The 22,410-nt window shown below is 40.5% G+C and overlaps 6 protein-coding genes, 1 long non-coding RNA gene and 1 other non-coding gene across 8 annotated transcripts; 4 read left to right on the top strand and 4 right to left on the bottom strand.

Moving 5' to 3' along the window:
- The first annotated feature begins 1,023 nt into the window (after window positions 1-1,023).
- Window positions 1,024-6,106, top strand: lcmt1 (leucine carboxyl methyltransferase 1). The gene is made up of 11 exons (XM_028430050.1): window positions 1,024-1,381; window positions 1,688-1,779; window positions 2,451-2,572; window positions 2,978-3,054; window positions 3,410-3,471; window positions 3,576-3,678; window positions 4,292-4,412; window positions 4,586-4,687; window positions 4,766-4,857; window positions 5,208-5,305; window positions 5,511-6,106. The coding sequence occupies exons 1-11, from the start codon at window positions 1,296-1,298 to the stop codon at window positions 5,531-5,533; spliced, it is 978 nt and encodes a 325-aa protein (XP_028285851.1). The 5' UTR covers window positions 1,024-1,295; the 3' UTR covers window positions 5,534-6,106.
- Window positions 6,107-6,375: 269 nt separating this feature from the next.
- On the top strand, window positions 6,376-8,413 carry LOC114451455 (aquaporin-8-like). The gene is made up of 5 exons (XM_028430059.1): window positions 6,376-7,050; window positions 7,223-7,349; window positions 7,459-7,667; window positions 7,864-7,998; window positions 8,338-8,413. The coding sequence occupies exons 1-5, from the start codon at window positions 6,797-6,799 to the stop codon at window positions 8,378-8,380; spliced, it is 768 nt and encodes a 255-aa protein (XP_028285860.1). The 5' UTR covers window positions 6,376-6,796; the 3' UTR covers window positions 8,381-8,413.
- Window positions 8,414-8,864: 451 nt separating this feature from the next.
- LOC114451476 (uncharacterized) lies at window positions 8,865-10,133 on the bottom strand. Its single transcript, XR_003672201.1, has 2 exons — window positions 9,971-10,133; window positions 8,865-9,764 (listed from the first exon to the last, which is right to left on the bottom strand). It is a non-coding gene; the product is annotated as an uncharacterized LOC114451476 (long non-coding RNA).
- aqp8a.2 (aquaporin 8a, tandem duplicate 2) lies at window positions 9,508-11,089 on the top strand. The gene is made up of 5 exons (XM_028430057.1): window positions 9,508-9,783; window positions 9,892-10,018; window positions 10,114-10,328; window positions 10,711-10,845; window positions 10,926-11,089. The coding sequence occupies exons 1-5, from the start codon at window positions 9,524-9,526 to the stop codon at window positions 10,969-10,971; spliced, it is 783 nt and encodes a 260-aa protein (XP_028285858.1). The 5' UTR covers window positions 9,508-9,523; the 3' UTR covers window positions 10,972-11,089.
- Window positions 11,090-11,173: 84 nt separating this feature from the next.
- hbae5 (hemoglobin, alpha embryonic 5) lies at window positions 11,174-12,562 on the bottom strand. Its single transcript, XM_028430065.1, has 3 exons — window positions 12,270-12,562; window positions 11,684-11,891; window positions 11,174-11,393 (listed from the first exon to the last, which is right to left on the bottom strand). The coding sequence occupies exons 1-3, from the start codon at window positions 12,545-12,547 to the stop codon at window positions 11,265-11,267; spliced, it is 615 nt and encodes a 204-aa protein (XP_028285866.1). The 5' UTR covers window positions 12,548-12,562; the 3' UTR covers window positions 11,174-11,264.
- Window positions 12,563-14,143: 1,581 nt separating this feature from the next.
- hbbe2 (hemoglobin beta embryonic-2) lies at window positions 14,144-14,983 on the top strand. Its single transcript, XM_028430070.1, has 3 exons — window positions 14,144-14,303; window positions 14,386-14,608; window positions 14,741-14,983. Exons 1-3 carry the CDS (start codon window positions 14,212-14,214, stop codon window positions 14,867-14,869), a joined length of 444 nt encoding a protein of 147 aa, XP_028285871.1. The 5' UTR covers window positions 14,144-14,211; the 3' UTR covers window positions 14,870-14,983.
- Window positions 14,984-16,842: 1,859 nt separating this feature from the next.
- hbae4 (hemoglobin alpha embryonic-4) lies at window positions 16,843-20,800 on the bottom strand. Its single transcript, XM_028430073.1, has 4 exons — window positions 20,789-20,800; window positions 18,063-18,213; window positions 17,304-17,508; window positions 16,843-17,114 (listed from the first exon to the last, which is right to left on the bottom strand). Exons 2-4 carry the CDS (start codon window positions 18,152-18,154, stop codon window positions 16,986-16,988), a joined length of 426 nt encoding a protein of 141 aa, XP_028285874.1. The 5' UTR covers window positions 18,155-18,213; window positions 20,789-20,800; the 3' UTR covers window positions 16,843-16,985.
- On the bottom strand, window positions 19,757-19,850 carry trnai-uau (transfer RNA isoleucine (anticodon UAU)). Its single transcript has 2 exons — window positions 19,813-19,850; window positions 19,757-19,792 (listed from the first exon to the last, which is right to left on the bottom strand). It is a non-coding gene; the product is annotated as a tRNA-Ile (tRNA).
- Window positions 20,801-22,410: the final 1,610 nt, after the last annotated feature.

Raw genomic sequence — 22,410 nt, 5'->3', positions numbered from 1 at the left:
AGCAGCAGGAAGTAAGCAGCATCTGCAGGCAGCACCACCTCCTTCTGGACACTGACAGCACCAACACTGCACTGATAGGTGGGGATCCAGAGATCCAGAGGTGGCTTCTTGATATAATCTGTGTATTAAACCGAATTTGTAACAGGCATGCAGCTAAATGTTCTGCTCAAATCCAATAAAACAGGTGGTGTGGTGCTCTTAATCACATTTTGAGTGTTTTCAGTGTATCAGCTTTAGCTGAGGCATTCTAACAACTGAGAGACCTCCACACTGATCTCTGTCAGTTTCATCTCCACACAGCCAAATAGGCACTTTCACTTTTTTTCACCTTCATGTTAAAATTTAGAATATTACTAAAGGCATGAGAGATTTATCCATGTGAGGAGATCCTTTAAATTCAATCCTTAAAATTGTTTTCGTAGCCATTTGTAGATGTGCACATAACTGGTCACCCTTTTTCTTTGAGATCTTATACAAGACACTACTGCAGGCTTGGCTGATGTACTGTGTCGACATCAGAAGGATTTATAAAGAAAACATTATCATTTGTTTAGAAATCCTTCAGAGTGGATTATGATTCTATTTTCACATGACTTACTCCAGTTGTTGTTCTCCACATGTTTTTATCTGTGCCTGTTCTGTGGTTCACGTTGATGATCTTTGTCAATGGTTAATGGTTTGTTCAGATACTTCTCTACTGGTTCAGATAATTTATGACAAATCAGCAAAACCATTTAATCTCAATTTTGCTGATTTTGTATATAGTGAAGGTAGCCTATAGAAATTTGAAATCCATTCTAAGCAAGTAAAAAACATAATCTAAAGCTTTCTGTTTGCTTGTTTTAGGTTAGATAGAATGTAGCATGTAATTTTATACCCCAAAATTATTAAATTGTAAATAATGCTCAATATTTGGTCTAAATATTTGCCACAAAAACATGGGTGAGATTGTGTATCTAACTATTAACTTTTAATTTGAAAAACAAAACGAACCGGAAGTGTTCATGTTGCGTTTCCGGTCGTAGGTCGCTAAACATTTCTTCGTGCGTGCACTTTGTTTTTAGCCAGCGAAGCATTATTGTCTCATTATGTGCCCCTAACATTTAGTCAACTAGTGTTTTATTTCGTTTTCACAAAAATGTAATACCTTGACTATGTTCACGGTTTTATTATCCCTCTTCCCTGCGTTGTTACGATTCCGCAGCTGCCACAATAGCTAGCTTGTGTTGGTTAGCTTAAAGGAGCTGACAAGAGTAAAACAGGTGAACAAGATTGCATTAGATAAAGAATCATCAATGGCAGCTCGACAACCTTTCACAGACATGGACACTGCTGATGAAGCGGTGAGAGCGACATGTGACGATGCAACCACATGTAAAAGGTAACAGCACGATATGAAGTCAGGGTTCATCATCTAATGTAGTGATCAGGTAGCTTTGAATGCATCATGTCAAGGGGTTGATTTTTGTAATGGTCTAAATGTTTCCAGTGGGTGACAATAGTGGCCTGCAGGCAAGCCACCAGTGCACTTGTATATGTATAGTTGTAATACGTGAAGAACCCCGATTGGTGTTGTCTTAATGAGCAAGGCCTTCTCTGTAAAAGACTCATGTTTATTGTACTTAGAGTTAAATTATGTTGACTGGAATACGACACATTCTCATTCAGTTTATTATCTGTTTTTCAGGTTTGCTACCAGTAAAGGCTACTGGAAGGATCCATATATCCAGTACTTTGTGAGATCTGTAGGAGAGAGAAAGGCTCCTGAAATCAACAGAGGCAAGTGTCCCTATATAAACCATTTTTTCATTTCTGCTTTATTGAGCACTTACGGAGCCCAACGCATGGCCACGGGATAGTTATTACATTCATTTCCACGCAGAGACTACACTGTTTATTCATTTCTTTATATTTAAGCTTGGAATGAACTACAATGAAATAAGTCACCTGTGGTTAGGCATGGAGCGGTAATGAGCAAGAGACACCTGATTCAGCTGCTCAAAATGTGTGTCCAACAGAAGCTTAAACATCCGTTAACATACCCCCCAGTTTTTTGCACGAACATTGTTGTACATCCACCCGTAGCCATGTAGTTTCCTGGGTCCGTGGTGAATATTAAAATCTATACTACCCCTACATCGGCATAGTATGTGGCGTAATTGAGTTTAGTTCGAAAAGAATTACAAAGAGTGATGATGTCAGAGGGGAGTGAGACATTAGCTGGTGTTGTGCCAAAAAGTGATTGTCTGCCAAAAACTGATTAAGAATGTCCCGTGTTCATTAAGTCACAGTATTGTAAATGGTTTTCATTGCATGCATGTTTACAGGCTCATGATACAAACAGCTAATGCTGCCAAATGTTACAGCAGAGTTATCAACAGGAATTTCTTCCCTCTTTGTTGCTCAGGTGTGAGTTTTATTATCTTATGTTCTGCTTATATGATTGACAGGTTACTATGCCCGTGTTCAAGGGGTGAACCATCTCCTCGACGCATTTATAAAGAAAGCAGAATGTGACTGTCAAATAATCAACCTGGGTGCCGGACTAGACACCACGTTTTGGCGACTGAAGGTTTGCAGCCGTAAACTGGGGCCTAATAAAAAAACGCATTAAAATGCTGATTTAAATGCTTTAAAATAACTTAATGCCACAGGAGGTCCTTCCTGCCAGTGGCCATCAGACTGTATATCTCCTCCCCTTTCTGTAGGGAGAAGAGCTAGATAATCATGTCATGTATCACGGTCATTCCCTCCACTGGTCTATATTTGTATCCATGCATCATATATTGTACTTATACTGCATACTGCACTCTGATTTAGATTTTAGTGACACTTATACTCTGTACTTAACGGTGTCTAATGCAACTTGATAACCTCTGGCACAAGAATTTCCTTCAGGATTAATAAAGTTTTATCTTACCTTATCTTATCTTAAATCTGTTGTCAGTTATAATCAGATGATATGTGTGTGTTACAGGATCAAAACCTATTGCCACGGAAGATCTTTGAAGTTGACTTTCCAACTGTTGTTGCCAGGAAAATACACAACATAAAGTAAGACAACTTTGCCATGTTTATAAAGTACATTTGTTTTTTTAAATCCTCTTTATTGTACCACTGATAAACTCCCTTCAGATTTGGTATTGTAATGTAGGCCAGACGTCTGTAGGTGGAGCCAGAGCTGTTTGTATCCCTTAACTGTTTCACAGAGAAACCAGAGATGTATGTACGAAATATGTAATAGTTTTTTTTGATATATATAAATATTAAAATAAAACTTGTCTACTATCTGGCTAGAATCTCCTATTATATATGTGCACATAACCTAAATTTTGGAAACTGTCTACTGGTTTGCATGCTGAAGACTTACCGTAGTATTATTGTTGACATGCTCTTTTTCCTTGATTAGGACAAAACCACCCCTGTCCAAACCCATCATCGAAACCCACTCAACAGACTCATTACTACTAGGTACTCAGACACTAATAACCATCACATTTTGCTGTATATATGTGGGTTTCAACACCAGGTATTCCTCTTTTTAAGTCTTTTGTTTGTGTTGTTTGTTTTTACAGATGCCCACAGCCTTGACTCAGATCGTTACTGTATCATCGGATCCGACCTCAGAGACATCTCTAATTTGGATGAAAAGCTGAAGAAGTTCCAGCTTAACCCAGAGTATGTAATTAGATGTATTTTTGATTTAGCTAGGTGGGATATTCCAGAGCACTCGTGCTGAGCTACTGAATTACTAAAAACATGACTTAATAATAACCCAAGGTTAGCATTGCATATTAATATTCAAAAGTATTCATTTAAGTCCTCGGTTTTATCCGATCAGTCGTCACTTTTTCCCAGCACATCTTTCGATAGTCAAGAATTGGAGCTTATCTTTGTGGTTTCTTACTGTGAGCAGCTCAAGATAACACAGTCTGTATGACTGCAATGCAGATGTAATGTCCACCATCTGGAGGCCGATTTGAAAGGCCACGCCTAAAGTGTATGTTAAACACTAAGCCCCCCCCTGCAGCCCTGAAAGCCTAGTCATAGTTTTATTCAAATATGATTAGGTAAGTGAGGGTGGTAGTAGAGGGTGGCTGGAGCTTTATTTTACCCATTGTGACAGATAAAACTGATTCTTGGTGGGACAGGAATTTGTTTGTCTGCTGTGTGTTTTTTTTTTTTAGAAAAGTTTCATTAACTTGTAATAGTGTATTTAAACTTTTTCTGCCTTGGTGGAGGCCTCTCTAAGTGCTTAGATTATGGTTACTTGTACTGTCCTCTTCCCCAGGTTACCCACATTACTCCTGTCAGAGTGTGTTCTCGTCTACATGACACCCTCCCAGTCTTCCAGCCTGGCCCACTGGGCAGCAGAAACGTTTCACACTGCCATGTTTATCAACTATGAACAGGTAAACCAAACGGATTACTTTAATCGGGCTATAATTACTAATTCTGTATATATTAAATGTTTAGTAAATGCATCATCAGTTGCATCAGGGAGGATAATAAAACCTAACAGTAGTAGCTCCTATTAGCAGGACAACATAGGTTGTTGTCCAGTCACTGCTTTCTCTGTGTGCAGGTCAACATGACTGACCGATTTGGCCAGGTGATGATCGAGAACCTGCAGCGTCGCCAGTGCACTCTGGCAGGAGCAGAAGCCTGCCAGTCTCTGGATTCTCAGGTAAACATCCAGGATTTTGAAGGCAAACTGTTGTAGACACAAAAAACACCAAGCTGTAAAAATGTACTGTGTTTGCAGAAGGAAAGGTTTCTGAGGACTGGCTGGGACCATGCTGACGCTTTAGATATGATGACGGTCTACAGTATGCTTCCTCAAGACGATGTTGCAAGGTAATGTAGGCTGTGCATTTGTATGTGGAGTGATACTTTTTTACTGTCTCTTAAAAAAGTTTAAACAGAAACTCCATGTCAGGAACAGACCCGGCTGCAGGAGCGAGTCCCTTATCTAAAGGCAGGGTTTGGTGATGATTGGCTAAGCTCAATATCACTGGGCCAATGGTCCAGAAATATGGTCCAAAACTATAGAAGAAACATGTTTGCAGCCTGGTACAAAAACGTTTTATTTTAGTGACACTCATTTTAATTAGTGAGACAGAGAAAGAAGAAACATGAGGGTTTTACAAAAATAACATGATGATAAAATTAAAGTTATGCGCTGCTATTTTTTTTTTTTTTCCCAGAATTGAGCGTCTAGAATTCCTGGATGAAAAAGAGCTGCTGCAACAACTTCTTCAACACTACAGCATCTGCTGGGCTACCAAGGACAAACTCAGTCTGGGTAATGTACACACGTTACACTTTCTTTTAAATGAATGTAATCTGTGGTATGAAGACCACTATCCATATGCGGCTTTCATAGCGCCACGTTGCCTGTTCATTTATTTACTGTTCATTATGTAAACATTTGTCATACTTGCACCCATCCACCCAGTTTGAATCTGCTATTGTCATTTACATGAACAGGTCGTGTTCTGTTTCCTCAGGTCTGTCACAGTTGGCATTTTGAGTGTGAAATGTATCCAATGTTTGGGCATTGCTTCACATGTGTGAGAGTCAACAACAGCAAAAGACATGTGGAAGGACACGCTGATAAAGAGGAAACGCTCTTACTCTTCATTAGGCCTTCGTCCGTGAGCTGCTCTAGTGTGAAAAGCCTCGACCTCAGCAGAATGTGGTTTTGCAAGCGTCCTTTGTAACCCGGCACATGTTTGATGATAAGATGTGATCAGGTTGCCTGTGAACTGTGAAGAGGTTTTTGTCGCTACACTGGCACTGAAATACCAACTGAATCAGGTTGGGTTTGCTTACAGGCATGTTTTGTCTGAAGAATGTGTAAAATTTGAAGAATTACAGATGCATCTTTGTCTTTGTTTGGGTTTTATGTGCCATTTTAATTTTATTTATTGATCAGACCGTTTCATGCATGCCATTGTCTGATTGGGGGAATAAATGCTTTACAGTGGTTTTCTATTCCTGACCCAGGCAAAGAGAATGGGAATGATTCGATTGTAACAGACTGTATTTGATGAATGCTAATCAAGTGCAGTTAAATATTAAAACTGATTTTTGTGTAACAGTGTGAAGCTGGCTTGTTTTTGTTAATGAAAGGAAATGGAAATACATAGTGTGTGAGTTTTATTTGAAGTACAAGCTGTGAGATGAGTGTGCATCGTCTACACTGTATAAAAAAAAAAACAATATTTAAGTACTTTGAATATTTTTGCAGTCTCACAAACAGCTTCACAGATTTTTATGCCCAACTAAATTGAATTTTGAGTGCTAGATTTAGTCAAATATGGGCTTGAAATTACATTTTTTTAGGGCTCCATTGCTTTTATGAATACTGCCACGTGTTGAAGTATTTGAGCTAAAATTGCTGTGAGTTTGTGTCAAGTAAACATTATGTATAGATACCAACTTAACTGGTGAGCTTATTGTGAAAGGTATTTAATCAGTGATGATCAGTGCTGGTGTCAAGTTAACAAGGGGCCCCTCATCCTTATCTTGTCTTTGTGGAATCTCTGAAAGTTTATTGCGCAGTGCTAATTCTTTTATGAGCTTCTCCTGATTAACAGTCTTAGGAATATAAACAATGGCTGGAAGGAGGGGCATCAGAGAGAAGGGGGAAAAAAGGTGGATGTGCGTATGCATGTCCTTTATGCATGATCCTAGCAGTCGCCTATATATCGTAGGTTTGTGAACCCGCCTAGTGCAGCCTGTGGTCCACCAGAGGAACAAGTGATTCTACAGCACCAGCTTTACAGACAGTATGTCAGGGCCCGAGACCAAGACAGAGGTCTTCACCATAACTGAAGTGGCAGAGGAGAGAAGCATAAGCAGCAGAAACAAGAGGTTATATGAGCAGTATGTGCAGCCCTGCCTGGCTGAGCTGTTCGGGACGACCCTCTTTGTATTTGTGGGATGTTCATCAGTTGTTGGGGACGTGGGTTCTGGTCTCATACAGCCCGCTCTCACACATGGACTGGCACTTGGAGTGCTGATCATGGTGTTTGGCCAAATTAGGTAAGCAAAGACTGAATACAGTTTACTGTTCTTTTAAACCTTCAATGTTTTTTCTGATTATGTTTCAATTACTTCAACAAATACTTAGCTATATGACTTGATATTGCTTTGTATCACAGCTTTACAGCATTATATGAAACATGCACAGTAACCTTCAACATATCTGTTGCAGCGGAGGACACTTTAACCCTGTTGTGTCTCTGAGCATCTACCTGTGTGGAGGGATGAAGCTGCGACTGCTGGTTCCTTACATTGTGAGTCAGATGGCTGGGGGGACAATTGGTGCTGGTTTGACCAAGGTGAGAAACACATAGGAAGCCTATAATGTAAATGTTGGACTGTCTTTTGTAAATGTCTTCTTTCTTTTTTTTTTAATCGAAACACCCCTACTGTTTGTTCCACTTTCAGGCAGTGTACCCCCCTAAGAGTTATGAGTCTTCCCTTGGAGGAGCCTTTGTTCCATTCGCTGCTGAGCTTGGTAGGGTCACGGTGGCAGAAGTGATGCTGACACTGATTCTCACCATGGTAGTGTGCATGGGGGCTGTCAACCGCCAAACCAGAACAGCAATGGCTCCTTTCTGCATCGGACTCACTGTGACAGCCAATATATTTGCCGGGTAAGAACCTCAGTAGGAAGAAGTGGCATCTGCAAGACATTATGGTCACAAGAAATATATCTCTTCACACGCTTAAACTTATCACAAAGAGTCTTTACTCTCTTTACACACCTATCATATCAAAAACTGTGCTTCTTAAAATATTAGTTTTTAAGTATTCTGTTGAAGCTTTTTAAGGTGCTGGCCGTTGTTTCAGGGGGGTCCTGTCCGGAGGTTGCATGAACCCTGCCAGAGCCTTTGGCCCTGCAGTGGTGGCTAACCATTGGCAGCATCACTGGGTCTACTGGGTTGGACCCACCTCCGGTGCGCTGATCACCACCAGCCTCATCAGGTATTATCAAGATTCAGAGCAGGAAAAACTGTGTTTGTTTTGTCCTAAAGTAACAAATGCAAAATTAATTTATATAATTTACCCATGCACCACTGACTATCTTACATAGGTTGCTATGCAGATAAGGTGCTGGGTTAAACCTGATCATTGTATCTGTCGTATTCTATTGTATATAATGCCGTCCTCCTCTGGACTTCAGACCTCTGCCTTCATATACTGAATTATGCTTCATAAGCACATATGAGCTCCCACACCTCATACACAGGAACACACAGACCTACTATTACACGGCAAAGTCATAATGATAAATGATCTGATTGATGTCTCATTTTTTTGCAGGTTGTTGTTTGGTGACCAGAAAACTCGAATTTTGCTGAGGTGAACATTTAATTTATTAAAACAGAAAAAAAGACAAAATTTGTGAAAACATTTTCTATTGTTATATCATGTTTATGTGTGTTTGATGATATGACTGCTACAACAAACTTTTACTTTATATGTTTGATAATAGAGATATTTCATATAATAAATTCCATATATTCTTCCAAATCGTCACGCTTTCTGTTATCTCTTCTATTTACTACAGTCTTTTGTGTTCTCTGTTTGGGTCAAAGTCCTAAATTTAAAACCTTACATCAATAGTTTTATTACCTAAAAGACACAAACGATACAATGCCAGGACATGGTATTATACTATAAATCTAAATTAGATTAATAAACTAGCGCAGTAAAATTTGGCTGTCACTTTTGTATAAGCACTATCAGATTAAATCTTCAAAACAAGAAGCAGGTCACTTCATCTGCAGAAAAAACTGTCCCAAGTGGATGTTTTTTTTTGTATTTCTGGCACCATTTCACTGTTGTACTGATGCACAAGTGTGTAAACAGAGATGATAAGTCACTTGATGCGAGGCTCAAAATCATACATCTTTCTCTGATTTTTCTCATTTGACCTCGTTTGAAGTAAGTAATATTCTAAAAAATCAAAATGAAAACATGCAAATCAGTCTTTGGATATTTATGTAATATTAAATGTGCATATGTCTGACATGGTTCACCGGAGAAACAGGAGAGTGCACAGTGTACTATAACCCATTTAAGATATTATGTGGTCTAACTCTATCTTATCTATATAGGCTACAGGTAACATCCAAATGAGCAAAGAATACTTTAACCTCTGGGACAAGAACCTGATCCCACTAAATGAATAAGTTGTGTCTCTAAACCCTGAAAGGCCACCTTTGGTGAATGGCTCATCTTGCTAGACACACGTCAAAGACGGACACATGCCAATTCCTTACTCAAAGATTGAGCAAGGGATTGGATTCACTTGAGTTAGTGCACTGATAATAACCAGTGGAATATCCTTCACCTTTGCTGTTTTATGACCTGTGATGCAATCTGAGTTCAGTGTGCCAACTCCAGGTGGTGATTATAAATAACTCTAAAGCCTTGCTGTGTTATAGTCTGAATCTGTAGACCGGCTCAGACGGTGCAAGAAGTGTGAGATTCAGTGTAAACAACCATGGGAGTACAGAAAATGGAAATGGACGACACAGATTCTACTCTGATGGATAAGGATAAAAAGACACCTCTGTCCAGGCCTCCTAACAGATTCGAGACTGTAGTCCAGCCCTGTCTGGCTGAAATTGTGGGGACCATGTTCTTCGTCTTCATCGGCTGTGTCTCTGTCATCGAGAACGTGCCTTCAGCTGGACGGCTGCAGCCTGCTCTGGTGCACGGGCTGGCTGTGGCAGTGATGGTGGCTGTCATGGATAAAATCAGGTTAGTCAAAGGTTTCATATAAGTTTTGGGTGTGTGGTGCAGCATGTGTTTTATAGATTAACCCTTAAACTGTATAGTCTTTAATGGAAATGTGTCCTGTACTTGTAGTGGTTCCCACTTTAACCCTCCCTTCACTATTGCCATCTACCTGTGTGGAGGTATGGAGCTGATGATGGTAGGGCCTTACCTCATCAGTCAGTTAATTGGAGGAGTCCTGGGAGCTGGAATGGCCAAGGTCAGCTGACAGTGAAACAACTAGCATGGCCTGTTAGACCTCATTGGGAGGCACTTATAATCATCATGTTCACTAGCACCTCCCGCTTTTCATAGCTGATGACCCCAGCGGAACGCTACATCAATGCCACAGGAGCAGCATTCGATATCCTCAAGTCAGACAGCCAGCTGTCCGGAGCCATCTTTGGGGAGGTGGCCATGACCTGCCTGGTGACAATGGTGGTACTGCTGGTGGCAGTCAATGGCAAGACCAAGACCCCACTGGCTCCGTTTCTGGTGGGCTGCACTGTCATCATCAACATCTTGGCAGGGTGAGATAAAAAGAGGGATGAGCATGGGCCATATGGTCACAGGTTTTTGTGGCCTCCATCTTTCTGCTATCAGCAAAATACATCAGAGGATCAAAACTGAAAGTAGCAGAGTAAAATGAAGAAGAATTTAATCAAATGTAATTGTTTTAATTATAATTACTTAATTGATTGGATTCCAAATAAGCCGAAGTAACAAATTAGTTATTTATTTAGTTATTATATATTTTATTATACGCAATTGCTATTAATATTAATAATTATGTAATAATAATAATAATAATAATAATAATAATAATAATAATAATAATAATAATAATAATAAACTTAAGAAGAATAATAATATTTATATTACATTTTTATTTTATGCAACCCCTTTATGCAGAGGCGACATATCAGGAACCTGTCTGAATCCTGCGAGGGCTTTCGGTCCAGCTGTGATGGCAAATTACTGGACATACCACTGGGTGTACTGGGTCGGACCAGTAGGAGGAGGTGTGATGGCCGCTGCTTTGCTCAGGTACGAGTAGCCATATACTCAGGGTGTTTGGATCAGGGGCAAGAAACTGCGAAATAACCAACTTCTCTCTCCTGTGACAGGCTCCTTCTTGGTGATCATAAGTTACGAGTTGTTATGAAGTCATAACAGACTCTATTGTGTCTTCAGTGCCACACACGTGTAAGGTTTGTCTCCTCTGGATCATATCGTCGTTTCTTTGATGCTGTGCATACTTCTCACCATTTTATGTAATTGGATTATTTTCACAACACAATTGATATAAAGAATGATTTAATTTTCCTAATAAAGACTAATACATGTTTTCATTCTTAGGAAGATACAAGACACATTTTCTCAGTTTGCAGTTATGCAGTTTATTTCATTTAGTTAACCATGAGTTTGGCTACATGGTCTTGTATTGTATCTGCGTTCCGGACAGCTTAGCGGTACCTCTCAGAAAGTGCCAGGGAAAGAGCGGCCACGAATTTGTCGAAGGCAACGTGGGCCTCTGGGCTGAAATCATCGGGGAACATAGTGGCAATCACCACGGCAAGGCAGTGGCCCAGGATCTGTGAACAGATGATGCACAATATAAATAAAATGAGACTAAACGGGGGCAGTATGTGTTCTTTAAAACATGTAAATACATTTTTTTTATATTATACCAATTAACTGTAGCTAAGATTTAGTAGCTTGTAGGGTTGGACCTGTGCGTAAAAAGCTCTGCCCTGCGTAAATATATATATATATATATACATATAAAATTTACTCATACTACTACTAGAAGGTAATTTTTTTAGCTTCACACCGATATTATAATGTCACACTGCTACACAATGTCAGTGACACCCCGTCTCACCTTGAAGTTGGCTGGATCCACCTTGATTTGGTAAGCGTGTCGCTCACTGAGCTCTAGCAGGCCATTGCTCAGATCGTCTATCTTGGCAACAGCCAGAGCCACTCCACCCATGACAGTCTTTCCATGCTTCTTCACGTGGGGAGACCCGAGGACCAAGTCATCCCAGTGGGAGAAGTAGGTCTTGGTTTGGGGATAGACCTCGAGCATCCTGTGGAAATTGGGAGGATGATGAGTAATGATGAGGATACGATGAATAACTTGAAACTAGAAACTGAACCAAGAGGTTGAAGATGAAAATGTGTGTCACTCTAAGGTTTCACTACTGGTATAAGTGACATCTGACAGTAATTAGCTGTTCTGATGTTGAGGTTGTGAGTTCGAGCCTCACCTAAGCCAAAGAGAGGTTATTAAGTTTTTTTTTAAGTTTGAATGGATGAACTCAAACTAAACTAAAGTCCCTATGACCTGCCAATGTGCCCTGGAGCTGCAGAAACAACACCATAAAAGTATCCAAGACTCTTAAAGGATGAGCCAACTGACATTAAGACGATTCAATCTTTATCAACACCAGCAAACTGACACTTACCTCCCCAAAGCATCAGCTCCCATAGCATCGGCGCCCTTGGAGATCCTGGACCAGAGGGTCTTGACGGCGGCCTTGTCCTTGTCAGTCAAGCTCATGTTGGCTTGGTTCTCTTTTTCTCTACCTGGATGTGTGTGGAGATGCCAGGCAAGTCTGAAGATCTTCTTAAATTCAGTTGGCCCACGGTCACACCCACGGGAACCGATGCCAAATCTCGTCCATTGACGCAAATAGGCCCTTTCCTCCACGTCAATGGCAAGATGCCAAGCTAGGAAGCTCATATCAGACACTTACATCGTGGGTGTCACTTGGGCGTCATGGGGTTTATGAAAGGGGGGGGGGGGGTGAGGACACAAGTCAGACGGAGGCAGGGATGCCAGGTGCGCAAAAGACGCGCCAAGAGGGATGGGAGGGTTCACTTTCAAATTCTACCATTCTACCATTCCATTTATTATAAGGTCTCTGTACCAGCTGTGCTGTGATTTATAATATATATATATATATATATTATATATTTATATATATGCAAGGGAATAACCAGAAGGAGCTCAGTATTTAGATTGGATAATTTTGATGTTTCTTTAATAACCCGGATGTTTGTAGATATAATACTTGTTCCCATTTATCAATAAACTAGTAATGTTTAATATTTGTAAGGCACATAATAATAACCTGAAGACACTGATTACAAGACTTCAGATGAACGCAGCCACATCCTGCGTTTCTTGTTTTTTTGTTTGTTTATGTTTTAAAATAAAATACGTATATAACCATATATATCATATGTTTATCTTTATTTTGCAGCACATAGAGTTATTACTTCCTCAAAATATACATATTTTTTATATAAGAATATATAATAATAATAATATTAATAATAAAGTAGTATTGTTTCGTTGTCAAACTGCTGTGAGATTTTATCAGTTTTTAATTTAAGGAAATGTTTCTTATTTCGTATATTTCTTTATTGTATTTTCTTATTGTATAAATATAATAGCTCCCACAATCTTTATCACCGAGTTCAAGTTTTTTCTTATAGAAACATATGTGAATTTGGGCACGGGTGCCTGGGTGGAGGGGGCGGTGCTGCAGATAACACCAGTGTGGTTTTGGAGATAACACAAATACATATATGAATATTCACCTACTTTTTAAATGAAGCCAAGCCAAACAAAATAAAGTTCGTTTTCTTTGTGTTTTTATTTATTTATATTAATATTTTATTTATTTTATTTGCTAACTATATTTAACCGAGTTTGTTTTTTGTTTGTTTGTTTTAATTTGTATAATATTTTTGGGACTAAGTACAATTACCTGTCGCCTATTTATTCAGCCATCTTGGTGTTTATGCTGTTAACTCTGTGTTCCTCGAACTGCTGTTGAAGTATTAACACATATTGTTATTTAAGTACATGCATCATTTCAACTAAAATTTTATCGTAAATAAATAATTATTGTTGTGCAATAAATACCAAAGTCATGTTTAAGTTCATAAGATTTTAACGTGCATATCAGGACAAAAACCATTCAATTTAAAATAAAAATTAAAAATCAGAGAACATTTAAATGCACTTGAAACAGAGAAAGTGCAGTTTTTCTTGAACAGAAAAAATACTCTTCAAACAGCTTAACAAATCAACATTCAAGCTTTGACAGTGCTGCCATGAAACGCACATTCTGCATCATTTCGATATACTGTGCGTGCTTCCTTTTTCTTTTGACGTTTGTTTAAAAATGTGCAAAACTATCAAACTAAACACAGAATATTCTAGAAATTTCTGGAGAAGTCTTCACTTTATCTTAGACGTGTCATCTTCAGCCTATCACTGCCTTCTCCTGTAGGGCGTGGGGGGAGCTTTGAGACATTTAAATAGATCAGGACTGAACTCAAGCGCCATTCAGCCTTCACTTTCAAGCCTGAACAAAAACAAAAACAAGAGCCATCATGGTTGAGTGGAGTGAGCAAGAGCGATCCATCATCACCGGCATCTTTGCCAACTTGGACTACGAGGAGATCGGTGCCAAGGCTCTGTGCAGGTGAGGGACTATACAGGCCGCCTGGAACACCTTCCATCATCCTTTGTTACCAGCTCACCTGTCTCTGTGTCTCTCTCCTCAGGTGTCTGATTGTGTACCCCTGGACTCAGAGGTACTTTGGTTCCTTCGGTAACCTCTACAATGCCGATGCCATCAAGACCAACCCGAACATCGCAGCCCACGGAGTGAAGATCCTGCACGGTCTGGACCGCGCTGTGAAGAACATGGACAACATCAAGGCCGCCTATGCCGAGCTGAGCGTCCTGCACTCCGAGAAGCTGCACGTCGACCCCGACAACTTCAAGGTACATTTTCATCCCTTCTTGGGTGACTTTGCAGCACATTAAAAAACAATTTTTTTAATTTACCAATATGGTGCCAAATGCTTAGACGCAGGCCATGAAATCCATCTAACGCTGTTTATTTTTTTTCTGCAGCTGCTGGCTGACTGCCTGACCATCGTCGTTGCCGCCAAGCTGGGCAGCTCCTTCACCGCAGACACTCAGGCCGCCTGGCAGAAGTTCCTGGCCGTGGTCGTCTCTGCTCTGGGAAGGCAGTACCACTAAACTAAAGGAAAAAAGCTTCCACACCTGGACACCAGAAGGAGATCTAACATCTGCTTGCATGTGTTATACTTCTCTCCTTAATAAAGAAATAAAAGCCCACTAAAGCAAAGTTTACATTTGTTTTCTATTTTTATTTTAATCGTGCGTAATGAGGCCAACTCTAAGCCTGACAGCCAAACAATGACCCACTGCTGAGTCAGATAAACTCTCTCTATATAATAAAACAAGACAAACTCACTGTTTGTGAGCTATTTCTGTCTGAAACTTGGACGCATAATAATTTTAAACGGTGGAAAGGAGTAAAAACACATGGAATTTACGCTGTTGTTTGTCTTGATGATGGCATAAAACTTTGGACACAGATTAAAAAAAAACAAAAAAACAGGGAGGAAACATTTTGATTACACAGAATTCTAAATTCTGGCCTCACCCAGCCCAGACCGGCAATCATAAACACCATGAAAGCTGTAATTGCTTGTTATATCCAGCAGGGGGCCTCGTAGATCATATGAGGGATGTTGATGAAGATTCTCAGTCATCCAGGTACGTACAGAAGATTGAAGCAATTGAAGTCTGGACTTGTAGCGTTTTCTTGAAGACGTTTTGCTTCTCATCCAAGCAGCTTCATCAGTTCTAACTGTTTGGTGGGGAAACATGGTTTATGTGTGGTTGCAGACCTCAGTGGGTGGGTCTGGGTAAAACATACAAACAATAGCACTAAATGTTTCCATAATTACCTGTGGTGATCTGGCTGCCTGTGCCAGGTGTGTCTAATGACTGGCTAAGGACTATGAGACTGGGGGACTGGTTGACAGCCCTTTGTTCTTCCTGTGAGTATGTGCAAACTTCCTGGGAATGGATGGAAGCTGCATTGTATGTGGTATAAAGATGATGTCCGAGGCCACCACCTCTGTTAAGGGAAGGTTTTTCCAGCTTAACATAAATGGCTTCCTTGACTCCTCTTTTAAAATCTTTCCTCTCTATCTAGGGTGTGGACATTGTTGTCCTCAAAGGAGTGTCCTTTCTCTTTGAAGTGGAAGTGAACAGCTGAGTCTTGTCCTGTGGAGGTGGTTCTCCTGTGCTGAGCCATTCTTCCTATGAGGGAAATTCTGTTCCACTTGGTTTGTTTAGAATTTGGAAAATCTCAGCATTTATTGCAGGTTTCTTTCAGCATCAGAGAAAGAGCTCTGTCATTCTGCCATTATGTCTTAGAAGCTTCTACTTGCTTCTGTACTGCTGATCTAATTAAAATTAAAGCTGCAAGCAGCGATGACGGGCCCTCGCAGCCGCCTCCTCTCCTATCGTCCCACGACCTCTCTCCCTCCTGTACCGACACGAGCTGTGGTCTGCAGGGCAGCAAAACACACATGTACAAAAGACAGGTCCTAGCATGTCAATCTGTGCAGTGTCCGATGTCCAGCATGACTGTAAAGTGTCATCCACATAGGATGAAGTATGAGGAAGATACAGCATCAAAAACATGTATTTCCTGTGCGTTGGCGAAGGGTCAACTTCATGGCGGCGCTACAGCCAGACCGTATGACGAAGTGCTGCGTTTTTGATAAATTTTGGTCCCTAATCCCCTAAGGGCAAGCGCACCAATTTCTAGCCATATCACGCAATTCCCCTATAGGAGGAGTTCGCAAAAGTGTAAATTGGAACAGGGCGTGGTTTTTTCAAAATAGCCGACTTCCTGTACGTCGTAGAATTTTGGTCCAAGAAGCTTTTTTTCTTGTCACGAGGCGATACATCAGTGTACCGAGTCTGAAGTCTGTAGCATTTGCGGTGAATATTTTCACACTTTAGGGGGCGCTGCAGAGCCATGCAGCCACGCCCGCAAGTGCACTCAGTGGTGCATGGCACTCTTTGCTGGGCAGCCCTAAGCAATTTTTGGGATTATTAAAGAATTTCAAAATCAAAAAACGGATCATTTTATGTCATATTAAAATCACCTTGATTGAATAATGCATAAATGAAATGTATTATTTTATTCGTATAGTGATACAGCACATAAATACATGGTACTCATGCATTTTATTATAACAACAGTTACACATAAATAAATACATTCTATAACATATTTAAATGTCTCATGCACGTCCTGGACATTGATGTCTCATCTGTATTTCTCGGCGAGCACAGCTGCAAAAGCTGACAGGAACTTGTCCATTGCTGCATGTGCAACTGGTGTGAAGTCTTCCCCCAGGAAACAGGCCAACGTGACGAGGACACAGTGTGAGAACAGCTGCAGGGGAATAAACACACACAGTGACATATGAAATCACAAAACCCAACATGTGATGAAGCTGTAAACTGCAGCACAGTAGTAATATAATGCATCTGAAAGACATGTAATGGCACAAAATAACAATACACGGCTTTGAATGTACATGTCGGTGCCTCTCCAGGGCTCTGAGTATGTTAGGACAGGCACCTTGAAGTTACTTGGGTCTATCCGGAAGATGTAGGCATGCAAAGTTTGCAGAGGAGCCAGGGTGGCGGTGAGCTGGCTGATGTCTTTGGCCCCCTCTACTATGGCCAGGACAATCTTCTTTCCGTGAGACAGCAGGTGGGGGGAGCGAGGACTAATGTCTAGATGGGAAAAATATGTCTTGGAGCCTGGATGAGTAACAAACATCCTGTGGAAGAAGGAACAAATTTGAATAAATAAGCACTAATGTCACCTCTATGCAGCAGCTAGTAGCTTCCATTTACTAATGCTTTGCTTAATGTGTTTATGTGCAAAGATTAACATAGAACATGAGTCACTGAAATCTTTGTGTACATATTCATAACAGCGTTCAGAAACCTGAACAGGAAACATGATCCTATTAGAGCAGCAAATCTGGGTTTATCCAGGTTTATATAATCCAGGTTTAGCCAATATAATCCAGGTTTGTATAAACCAGGTTTATAAAACACTTTAACCAGGTTTGTTAAATCCAGGTCTATAAAACATATTATAGAGGTTTAGGTGAAGAGTTTTACATGTGATTATGATATTAGATCCAATTATCACCAGGATGCAACTGCCAATGTGATTGATTGATTGTTTATTATTCATTATTTAAAAGTAACTCCTGTGATTACATACTTGAAGAGAGGTGCATCCTAATAACGTCATTACAGTATCTTTTGCACAGACATGTCATTTTTTTTAACACAATACATGATCCACTTCATATAGACCTACCTATTAAGAGCGTCTGACCCAATGTCTTCGGCCACAGGAGTCAGTCTATCCCATATGTCTTTAATTAGCCTTTTCTCCTTCTCTGACAGCATTGCAGCCTACGTCTCTAAACAGCAGAGAATAAACTGAAAATCCACTGTGAGAGATGTTTCTGCGACGTGCCTCAGTCAACCATTTTATCACCACATTAACCCTAAAAAAGAAGAAAAATCTGATGAAAACTCAGATGTAATTCCTGTTGTCTGACAAAAACGATGCGTAATGGTTTCACGTTCTCATCAGTCGTGTTGTTTCCCTCCTCTGTGTTATCAGACAGCAGCCAGGGCAGGGTGGGGGGCTCCACAGCACCATGCTATCTGCTGCTTCACACACGTCATACTAGGTCTTTCTATTGTATTATCAACATGGCTGACCTAAAAGTGTAGCTGGTGCCAGGGTCTGCTTGACGTTTTCTTCCAGCCCTGCCCACCCAAACCCTAATTCAGCATTTAAAACCTTTTAATATTTCCTTTTCTATTCCCCCACATTTGTCTTTAGAAGACCAAAAAACAGATCCTTTAGCTACATGGTGAAGGCTTTTGCAGATAGCTGCTGTTATCTTCCATCCCATAAGCTGCTGGTCAGCATGTGGGTGTGAGACCGGCCTCCATCAGATTCTGCTGTGAGGTCCACTGCACTGCCCAGAACAGTTTATGTGCACAAAGAACTTCTGTTGCTCATGAAGGTACTTATACTCTACTTGCAAGGCAAGAGAGTTCAAAGATGATAGATCGATATTTGATCTGTGAGTGATGCCTGAATCCATAGAAATGTAGCCGATTTCACCTCAGATTACCCTTGAATGCAACATAAAATTGTAATTTTAACCATTTTTGGAACATTGTCAAACACGTTGTATGGTACTATGATGTTTGGTCTGGTGCGAAGGATTAAGTTATTCCTTTATTATCCAAGCATCAAGTTACACTGTAGGCCAGCACGCAGGATGAAAATACTGTGGTAATGAAAATAACTTCTATTGACATTAAATAGGTGAAAGATCTATGCCACAATGTCTCAAACAGCACTTTAACCTCACGATCAACTCTGCATGGTGACCTTGCATGACCCCCTCCCTGTGGCCATGACATAGCAGCACCAGCTGTAACTTCACTGATGGCTCACTGATGACACTCTTTAATGTTCTGTATACTATTGGGTGCTCACATGTCTATAATGCCTACACTGCATTAACTAAGAGTAAAGCGCTCATGATTATGGCCATCTGTAGGATTTAGTAAAGTAAAACACTCAAACACTGTCAGCTGTTACACAGTGATGAAGGTTGACTCAGCATATCAAGAAGTTGTCATATCCACTTCGTGCGTCTTTAAACAAAACTGCACAGTCATGTTTTTTCTTTCAGTGTGACTGTGTGGTCATATCTACTATCAGACACATTGCTAATGTGATACATGATTATTCACATTGCTACTGGCACACATGGACACAAAACAGCTTTTTTTTCATTTCTTTGTATTTTTGCAGGATTTAGGAGCTTAATAAGGAAAAAATACATAATGGGATTAATCTATCTGTACAGCCACAGATTTAACCAAAGTTTTTTCTCTGTGTTCAACTTCACCTCAACACTATTTGTCTATCTTAGATAGACCTATATTGTGTGCTCTCATGTGCTGCAGGTAAAACCTCACTGCTCCAGGTGAGGCTTGAACTCACAACCTCGGCATCACTCTGCAGGTAACTGTCTTATAAGTACCGTGCGCTGACCGATTGCGCCACTGGAGCTCTCTTCTTTGCTTTCTCCTTAATTAACTTGATCAGAGGCTGATAAGAGGAACTAGCATAAGTCATTGAACCCCTGTTTAACATGACAAAAGCTGCATGCAGAGAGCTACTGCTGCCTTATTTGCATTTAAAACCAAAGCTTCTCCGATGAAGTAACAAGATGTTTTAAACAGTCTGGGTATATATTTGGAGGCTGACAGAAATTCAGTTAGCCTGCCTGTGTGTGTGTGTGTTGCTGTGAAACAGATGATCTAGTGCCACCTCTCAGCAGTCCTCAGTGTAACTTTCAGTTACCATACCTCCAGTGAGACTATACAGAACAGCAAAAATTGTAACAATTCACAGACACACAAATTGGTCTCTAACATGTTCATTGTTCGAAATAGTTAATTTATGTGCAACTAATAACAGAGATTTTGTAGGTGTTCCTCCTCTCTTTTATTTCCTGCCCCAGGCTTGTTTCTTGCAGCAAACTTTGAACTGAAGGGGAAAACTGTTCTTTGTATGTCTTGCACGTAATGTGACTCCCACTCTGTGTGCCACACAACAAAGAGCAAAGAGTGCTGAAGTTATAGAGTTCAGCTTCAGGCTGCATGCGGACACACATCTGGGTGCCTCTGAACTGAAGGAACCAAACATACTGAAGCTAATTTCTATCTCTGTGTGACAGGTGATAAATATCCTAATATAGAATAAAAAATATATCGAATAAAACTAAAAATATTCCACATCTTCAAGGTGTTTTGAATGAATTACACAAAATATGATCTAAGCATAAGCACAATCCTCTTTTCTTTGTTGGTAATTCACATATATGATAGCTCAGGGCTGTTCCTCACAGCCAGGCCTTTTTTATCACAAGCTTATATGCAGCTTCTTACTCCTCCTGGCCTCCACCAGGACCCAGTCCTTTAATGTACTGCCTGTGACCGAGCAACCTGCAGGCAGCATAAGGGAACTGCATTAGTCATAAAACACATGAAACACCCCTGTTTTACACACACACACACTGAGGCCACAAATGTGGTTTTATTTAAGAATGAAATAATTTCTTTATTCAAAACTTCTTATTGCCCCCTAAACTCGATCTCCACCACCCTTTTTCATGCACTGTACTCACATGACCACAGGAGGGGGCTACTCATGCAAACACCAGTCAGCTCGAAAGCCTTCAAAATGTGACCATGACCACCATTTTTCTTAAGAGCTGCTTGCTAATATATTCAAAGATGCATTCTAGGCTGCACTGGGACACATTGTTCAATATACACACTCATTCAGGCAACCCTGGCATGTTTCCTGGCAGCTCTGGCCCACAGATCACTCCTCTTGATCCAAAGCCATCTGGAGGCCCTCTCTGCAGCCTCCAAAGTGGACTTTACATGTTTTTTGCAGCCACCATGATGCCAAGTAGACCCTGCAAAGCCTCTCTGCTCAGTGGGCTCACATCCTGGTTTTCAGCTCCTGTCTTCCTCTGGGTCACACAGCCCTTATAGGGAACAACACTGCTATATACAGTAAAAGAAGCTCTGATAACAGTGCAATCATGCACATGTGTCCTGTTAAAAACTAGAGCATTAATTGCTCTAGTAGTAGTAGTTTTCTCTTCTTCCTCCAGAGGGCACACTAGCTCATCAGACGCTTCACACTTGGCAGCATCCTTCCTTAGATAAACAGCATTTTTCTGCCAAAATGGCTGCAGTTTCCTCTTCTGATTCCTCAGAGTAAATAATGATAACTTCTATCTTTAGAATGCATTTGTGTGTTTGTGTTTTTCTCTACCTGTTTAAATGAAAAGACAGATAAATTAGAGTGGCTGTATATTATTTACTTACTTTACTTTTATGTCCTTCATTGTTTTCAGGTGACACCAAGAGTGAGGGCTCCTTCCTGTCACACCCAAGAACACCTGGCTGAGCTTGTGTAGAGTCTTTTACCTCATGTATGATCTTCCACTGGGTTGGTGTACGGTTTCACTTTTTACAACCACAACGACTGAATATTGTATTGAAGGGGCGGAGCTGATGAGTGATGGTGGTCAGATGAAGCTGTCAGAGGTCATAGAACGATGGCTGAATGATGGGTGAGGACAGTAAGAGCATCCAGGTGGGGCTGAGACAATAGGACACCCACCCCTGCAGGGGAGACAATAAATCACCCACCACTACACCCTGAGATATCTAATAGCTTTTTCTGCCAATTTCCTCAGTTATGCCTTTATACTAATACTAAACTTTGAGTAACATGGCGGTTTTTACAGTATGGGCTCATATATGCATGTAAATAGTCAAATTTTAATCAATAATTCTGGTTACACAGATCACCCTTATTACAAACATCCATCACATTAGCTTGTGTTGCTTAATAACATTACGGAGTGGTAATAAAAGCACTAAAAACATCTTACATAACTGTTTGACCAGATGGTTTCTTGTCTGCTGCCACTCAGTTATGTAAAACCTTATAATTACACCAAGCCTGTACATTTCTAACAGCTTGCCTTTATGACTGCCTCCTGTAGTTGCGTGGTGTCACCAGTGAGTGGCGCTGTAAGTCTGTC

This window comes from Parambassis ranga, chromosome 19 (assembly GCF_900634625.1).
Source record: "Parambassis ranga chromosome 19, fParRan2.1, whole genome shotgun sequence".
NCBI classification, from domain to species: domain Eukaryota; kingdom Metazoa; phylum Chordata; class Actinopteri; family Ambassidae; genus Parambassis; species Parambassis ranga.
The sequence above is the reverse complement of the archived record's forward strand: the minus strand, read 5'-3'. Positions and strand labels throughout refer to the sequence as shown.

Coding starts and splice junctions, on each gene's coding strand:
- lcmt1 (XM_028430050.1), top strand. CDS start 1,296: ATGGCAGCTCGACAACCTTTCACAGACATGGACACTGCTGATGAAGCG. Junction 3,679..4,291: donor AAGTTCCAGCTTAACCCAGA/GTATGTAATTAG, acceptor CCTCTTCCCCAG/GTTACCCACATTACTCCTGT. Junction 4,413..4,585: donor TGTTTATCAACTATGAACAG/GTAAACCAAACG, acceptor CTCTGTGTGCAG/GTCAACATGACTGACCGATT.
- LOC114451455 (XM_028430059.1), top strand. CDS start 6,797: ATGTCAGGGCCCGAGACCAAGACAGAGGTCTTCACCATAACTGAAGTG. Junction 7,051..7,222: donor ATGGTGTTTGGCCAAATTAG/GTAAGCAAAGAC, acceptor TATCTGTTGCAG/CGGAGGACACTTTAACCCTG. Junction 7,999..8,337: donor ATCACCACCAGCCTCATCAG/GTATTATCAAGA, acceptor ATTTTTTTGCAG/GTTGTTGTTTGGTGACCAGA.
- aqp8a.2 (XM_028430057.1), top strand. CDS start 9,524: ATGGGAGTACAGAAAATGGAAATGGACGACACAGATTCTACTCTGATG. Junction 9,784..9,891: donor GCTGTCATGGATAAAATCAG/GTTAGTCAAAGG, acceptor CTGTACTTGTAG/TGGTTCCCACTTTAACCCTC. Junction 10,019..10,113: donor TGGGAGCTGGAATGGCCAAG/GTCAGCTGACAG, acceptor CGCTTTTCATAG/CTGATGACCCCAGCGGAACG.
- hbae5 (XM_028430065.1), bottom strand. CDS start 12,547: ATGAGCTTCCTAGCTTGGCATCTTGCCATTGACGTGGAGGAAAGGGCC. Junction 11,892..12,269: donor GGAGCTGATGCTTTGGGGAG/GTAAGTGTCAGT, acceptor CAATTTCCACAG/GATGCTCGAGGTCTATCCCC. Junction 11,394..11,683: donor TGGATCCAGCCAACTTCAAG/GTGAGACGGGGT, acceptor ATCTGTTCACAG/ATCCTGGGCCACTGCCTTGC.
- hbbe2 (XM_028430070.1), top strand. CDS start 14,212: ATGGTTGAGTGGAGTGAGCAAGAGCGATCCATCATCACCGGCATCTTT. Junction 14,304..14,385: donor GGTGCCAAGGCTCTGTGCAG/GTGAGGGACTAT, acceptor CTCTCTCCTCAG/GTGTCTGATTGTGTACCCCT. Junction 14,609..14,740: donor TCGACCCCGACAACTTCAAG/GTACATTTTCAT, acceptor TTTTTTCTGCAG/CTGCTGGCTGACTGCCTGAC.
- hbae4 (XM_028430073.1), bottom strand. CDS start 18,154: ATGCTGTCAGAGAAGGAGAAAAGGCTAATTAAAGACATATGGGATAGA. Junction 17,509..18,062: donor GGGTCAGACGCTCTTAATAG/GTAGGTCTATAT, acceptor CTTCTTCCACAG/GATGTTTGTTACTCATCCAG. Junction 17,115..17,303: donor TAGACCCAAGTAACTTCAAG/GTGCCTGTCCTA, acceptor ATTCCCCTGCAG/CTGTTCTCACACTGTGTCCT.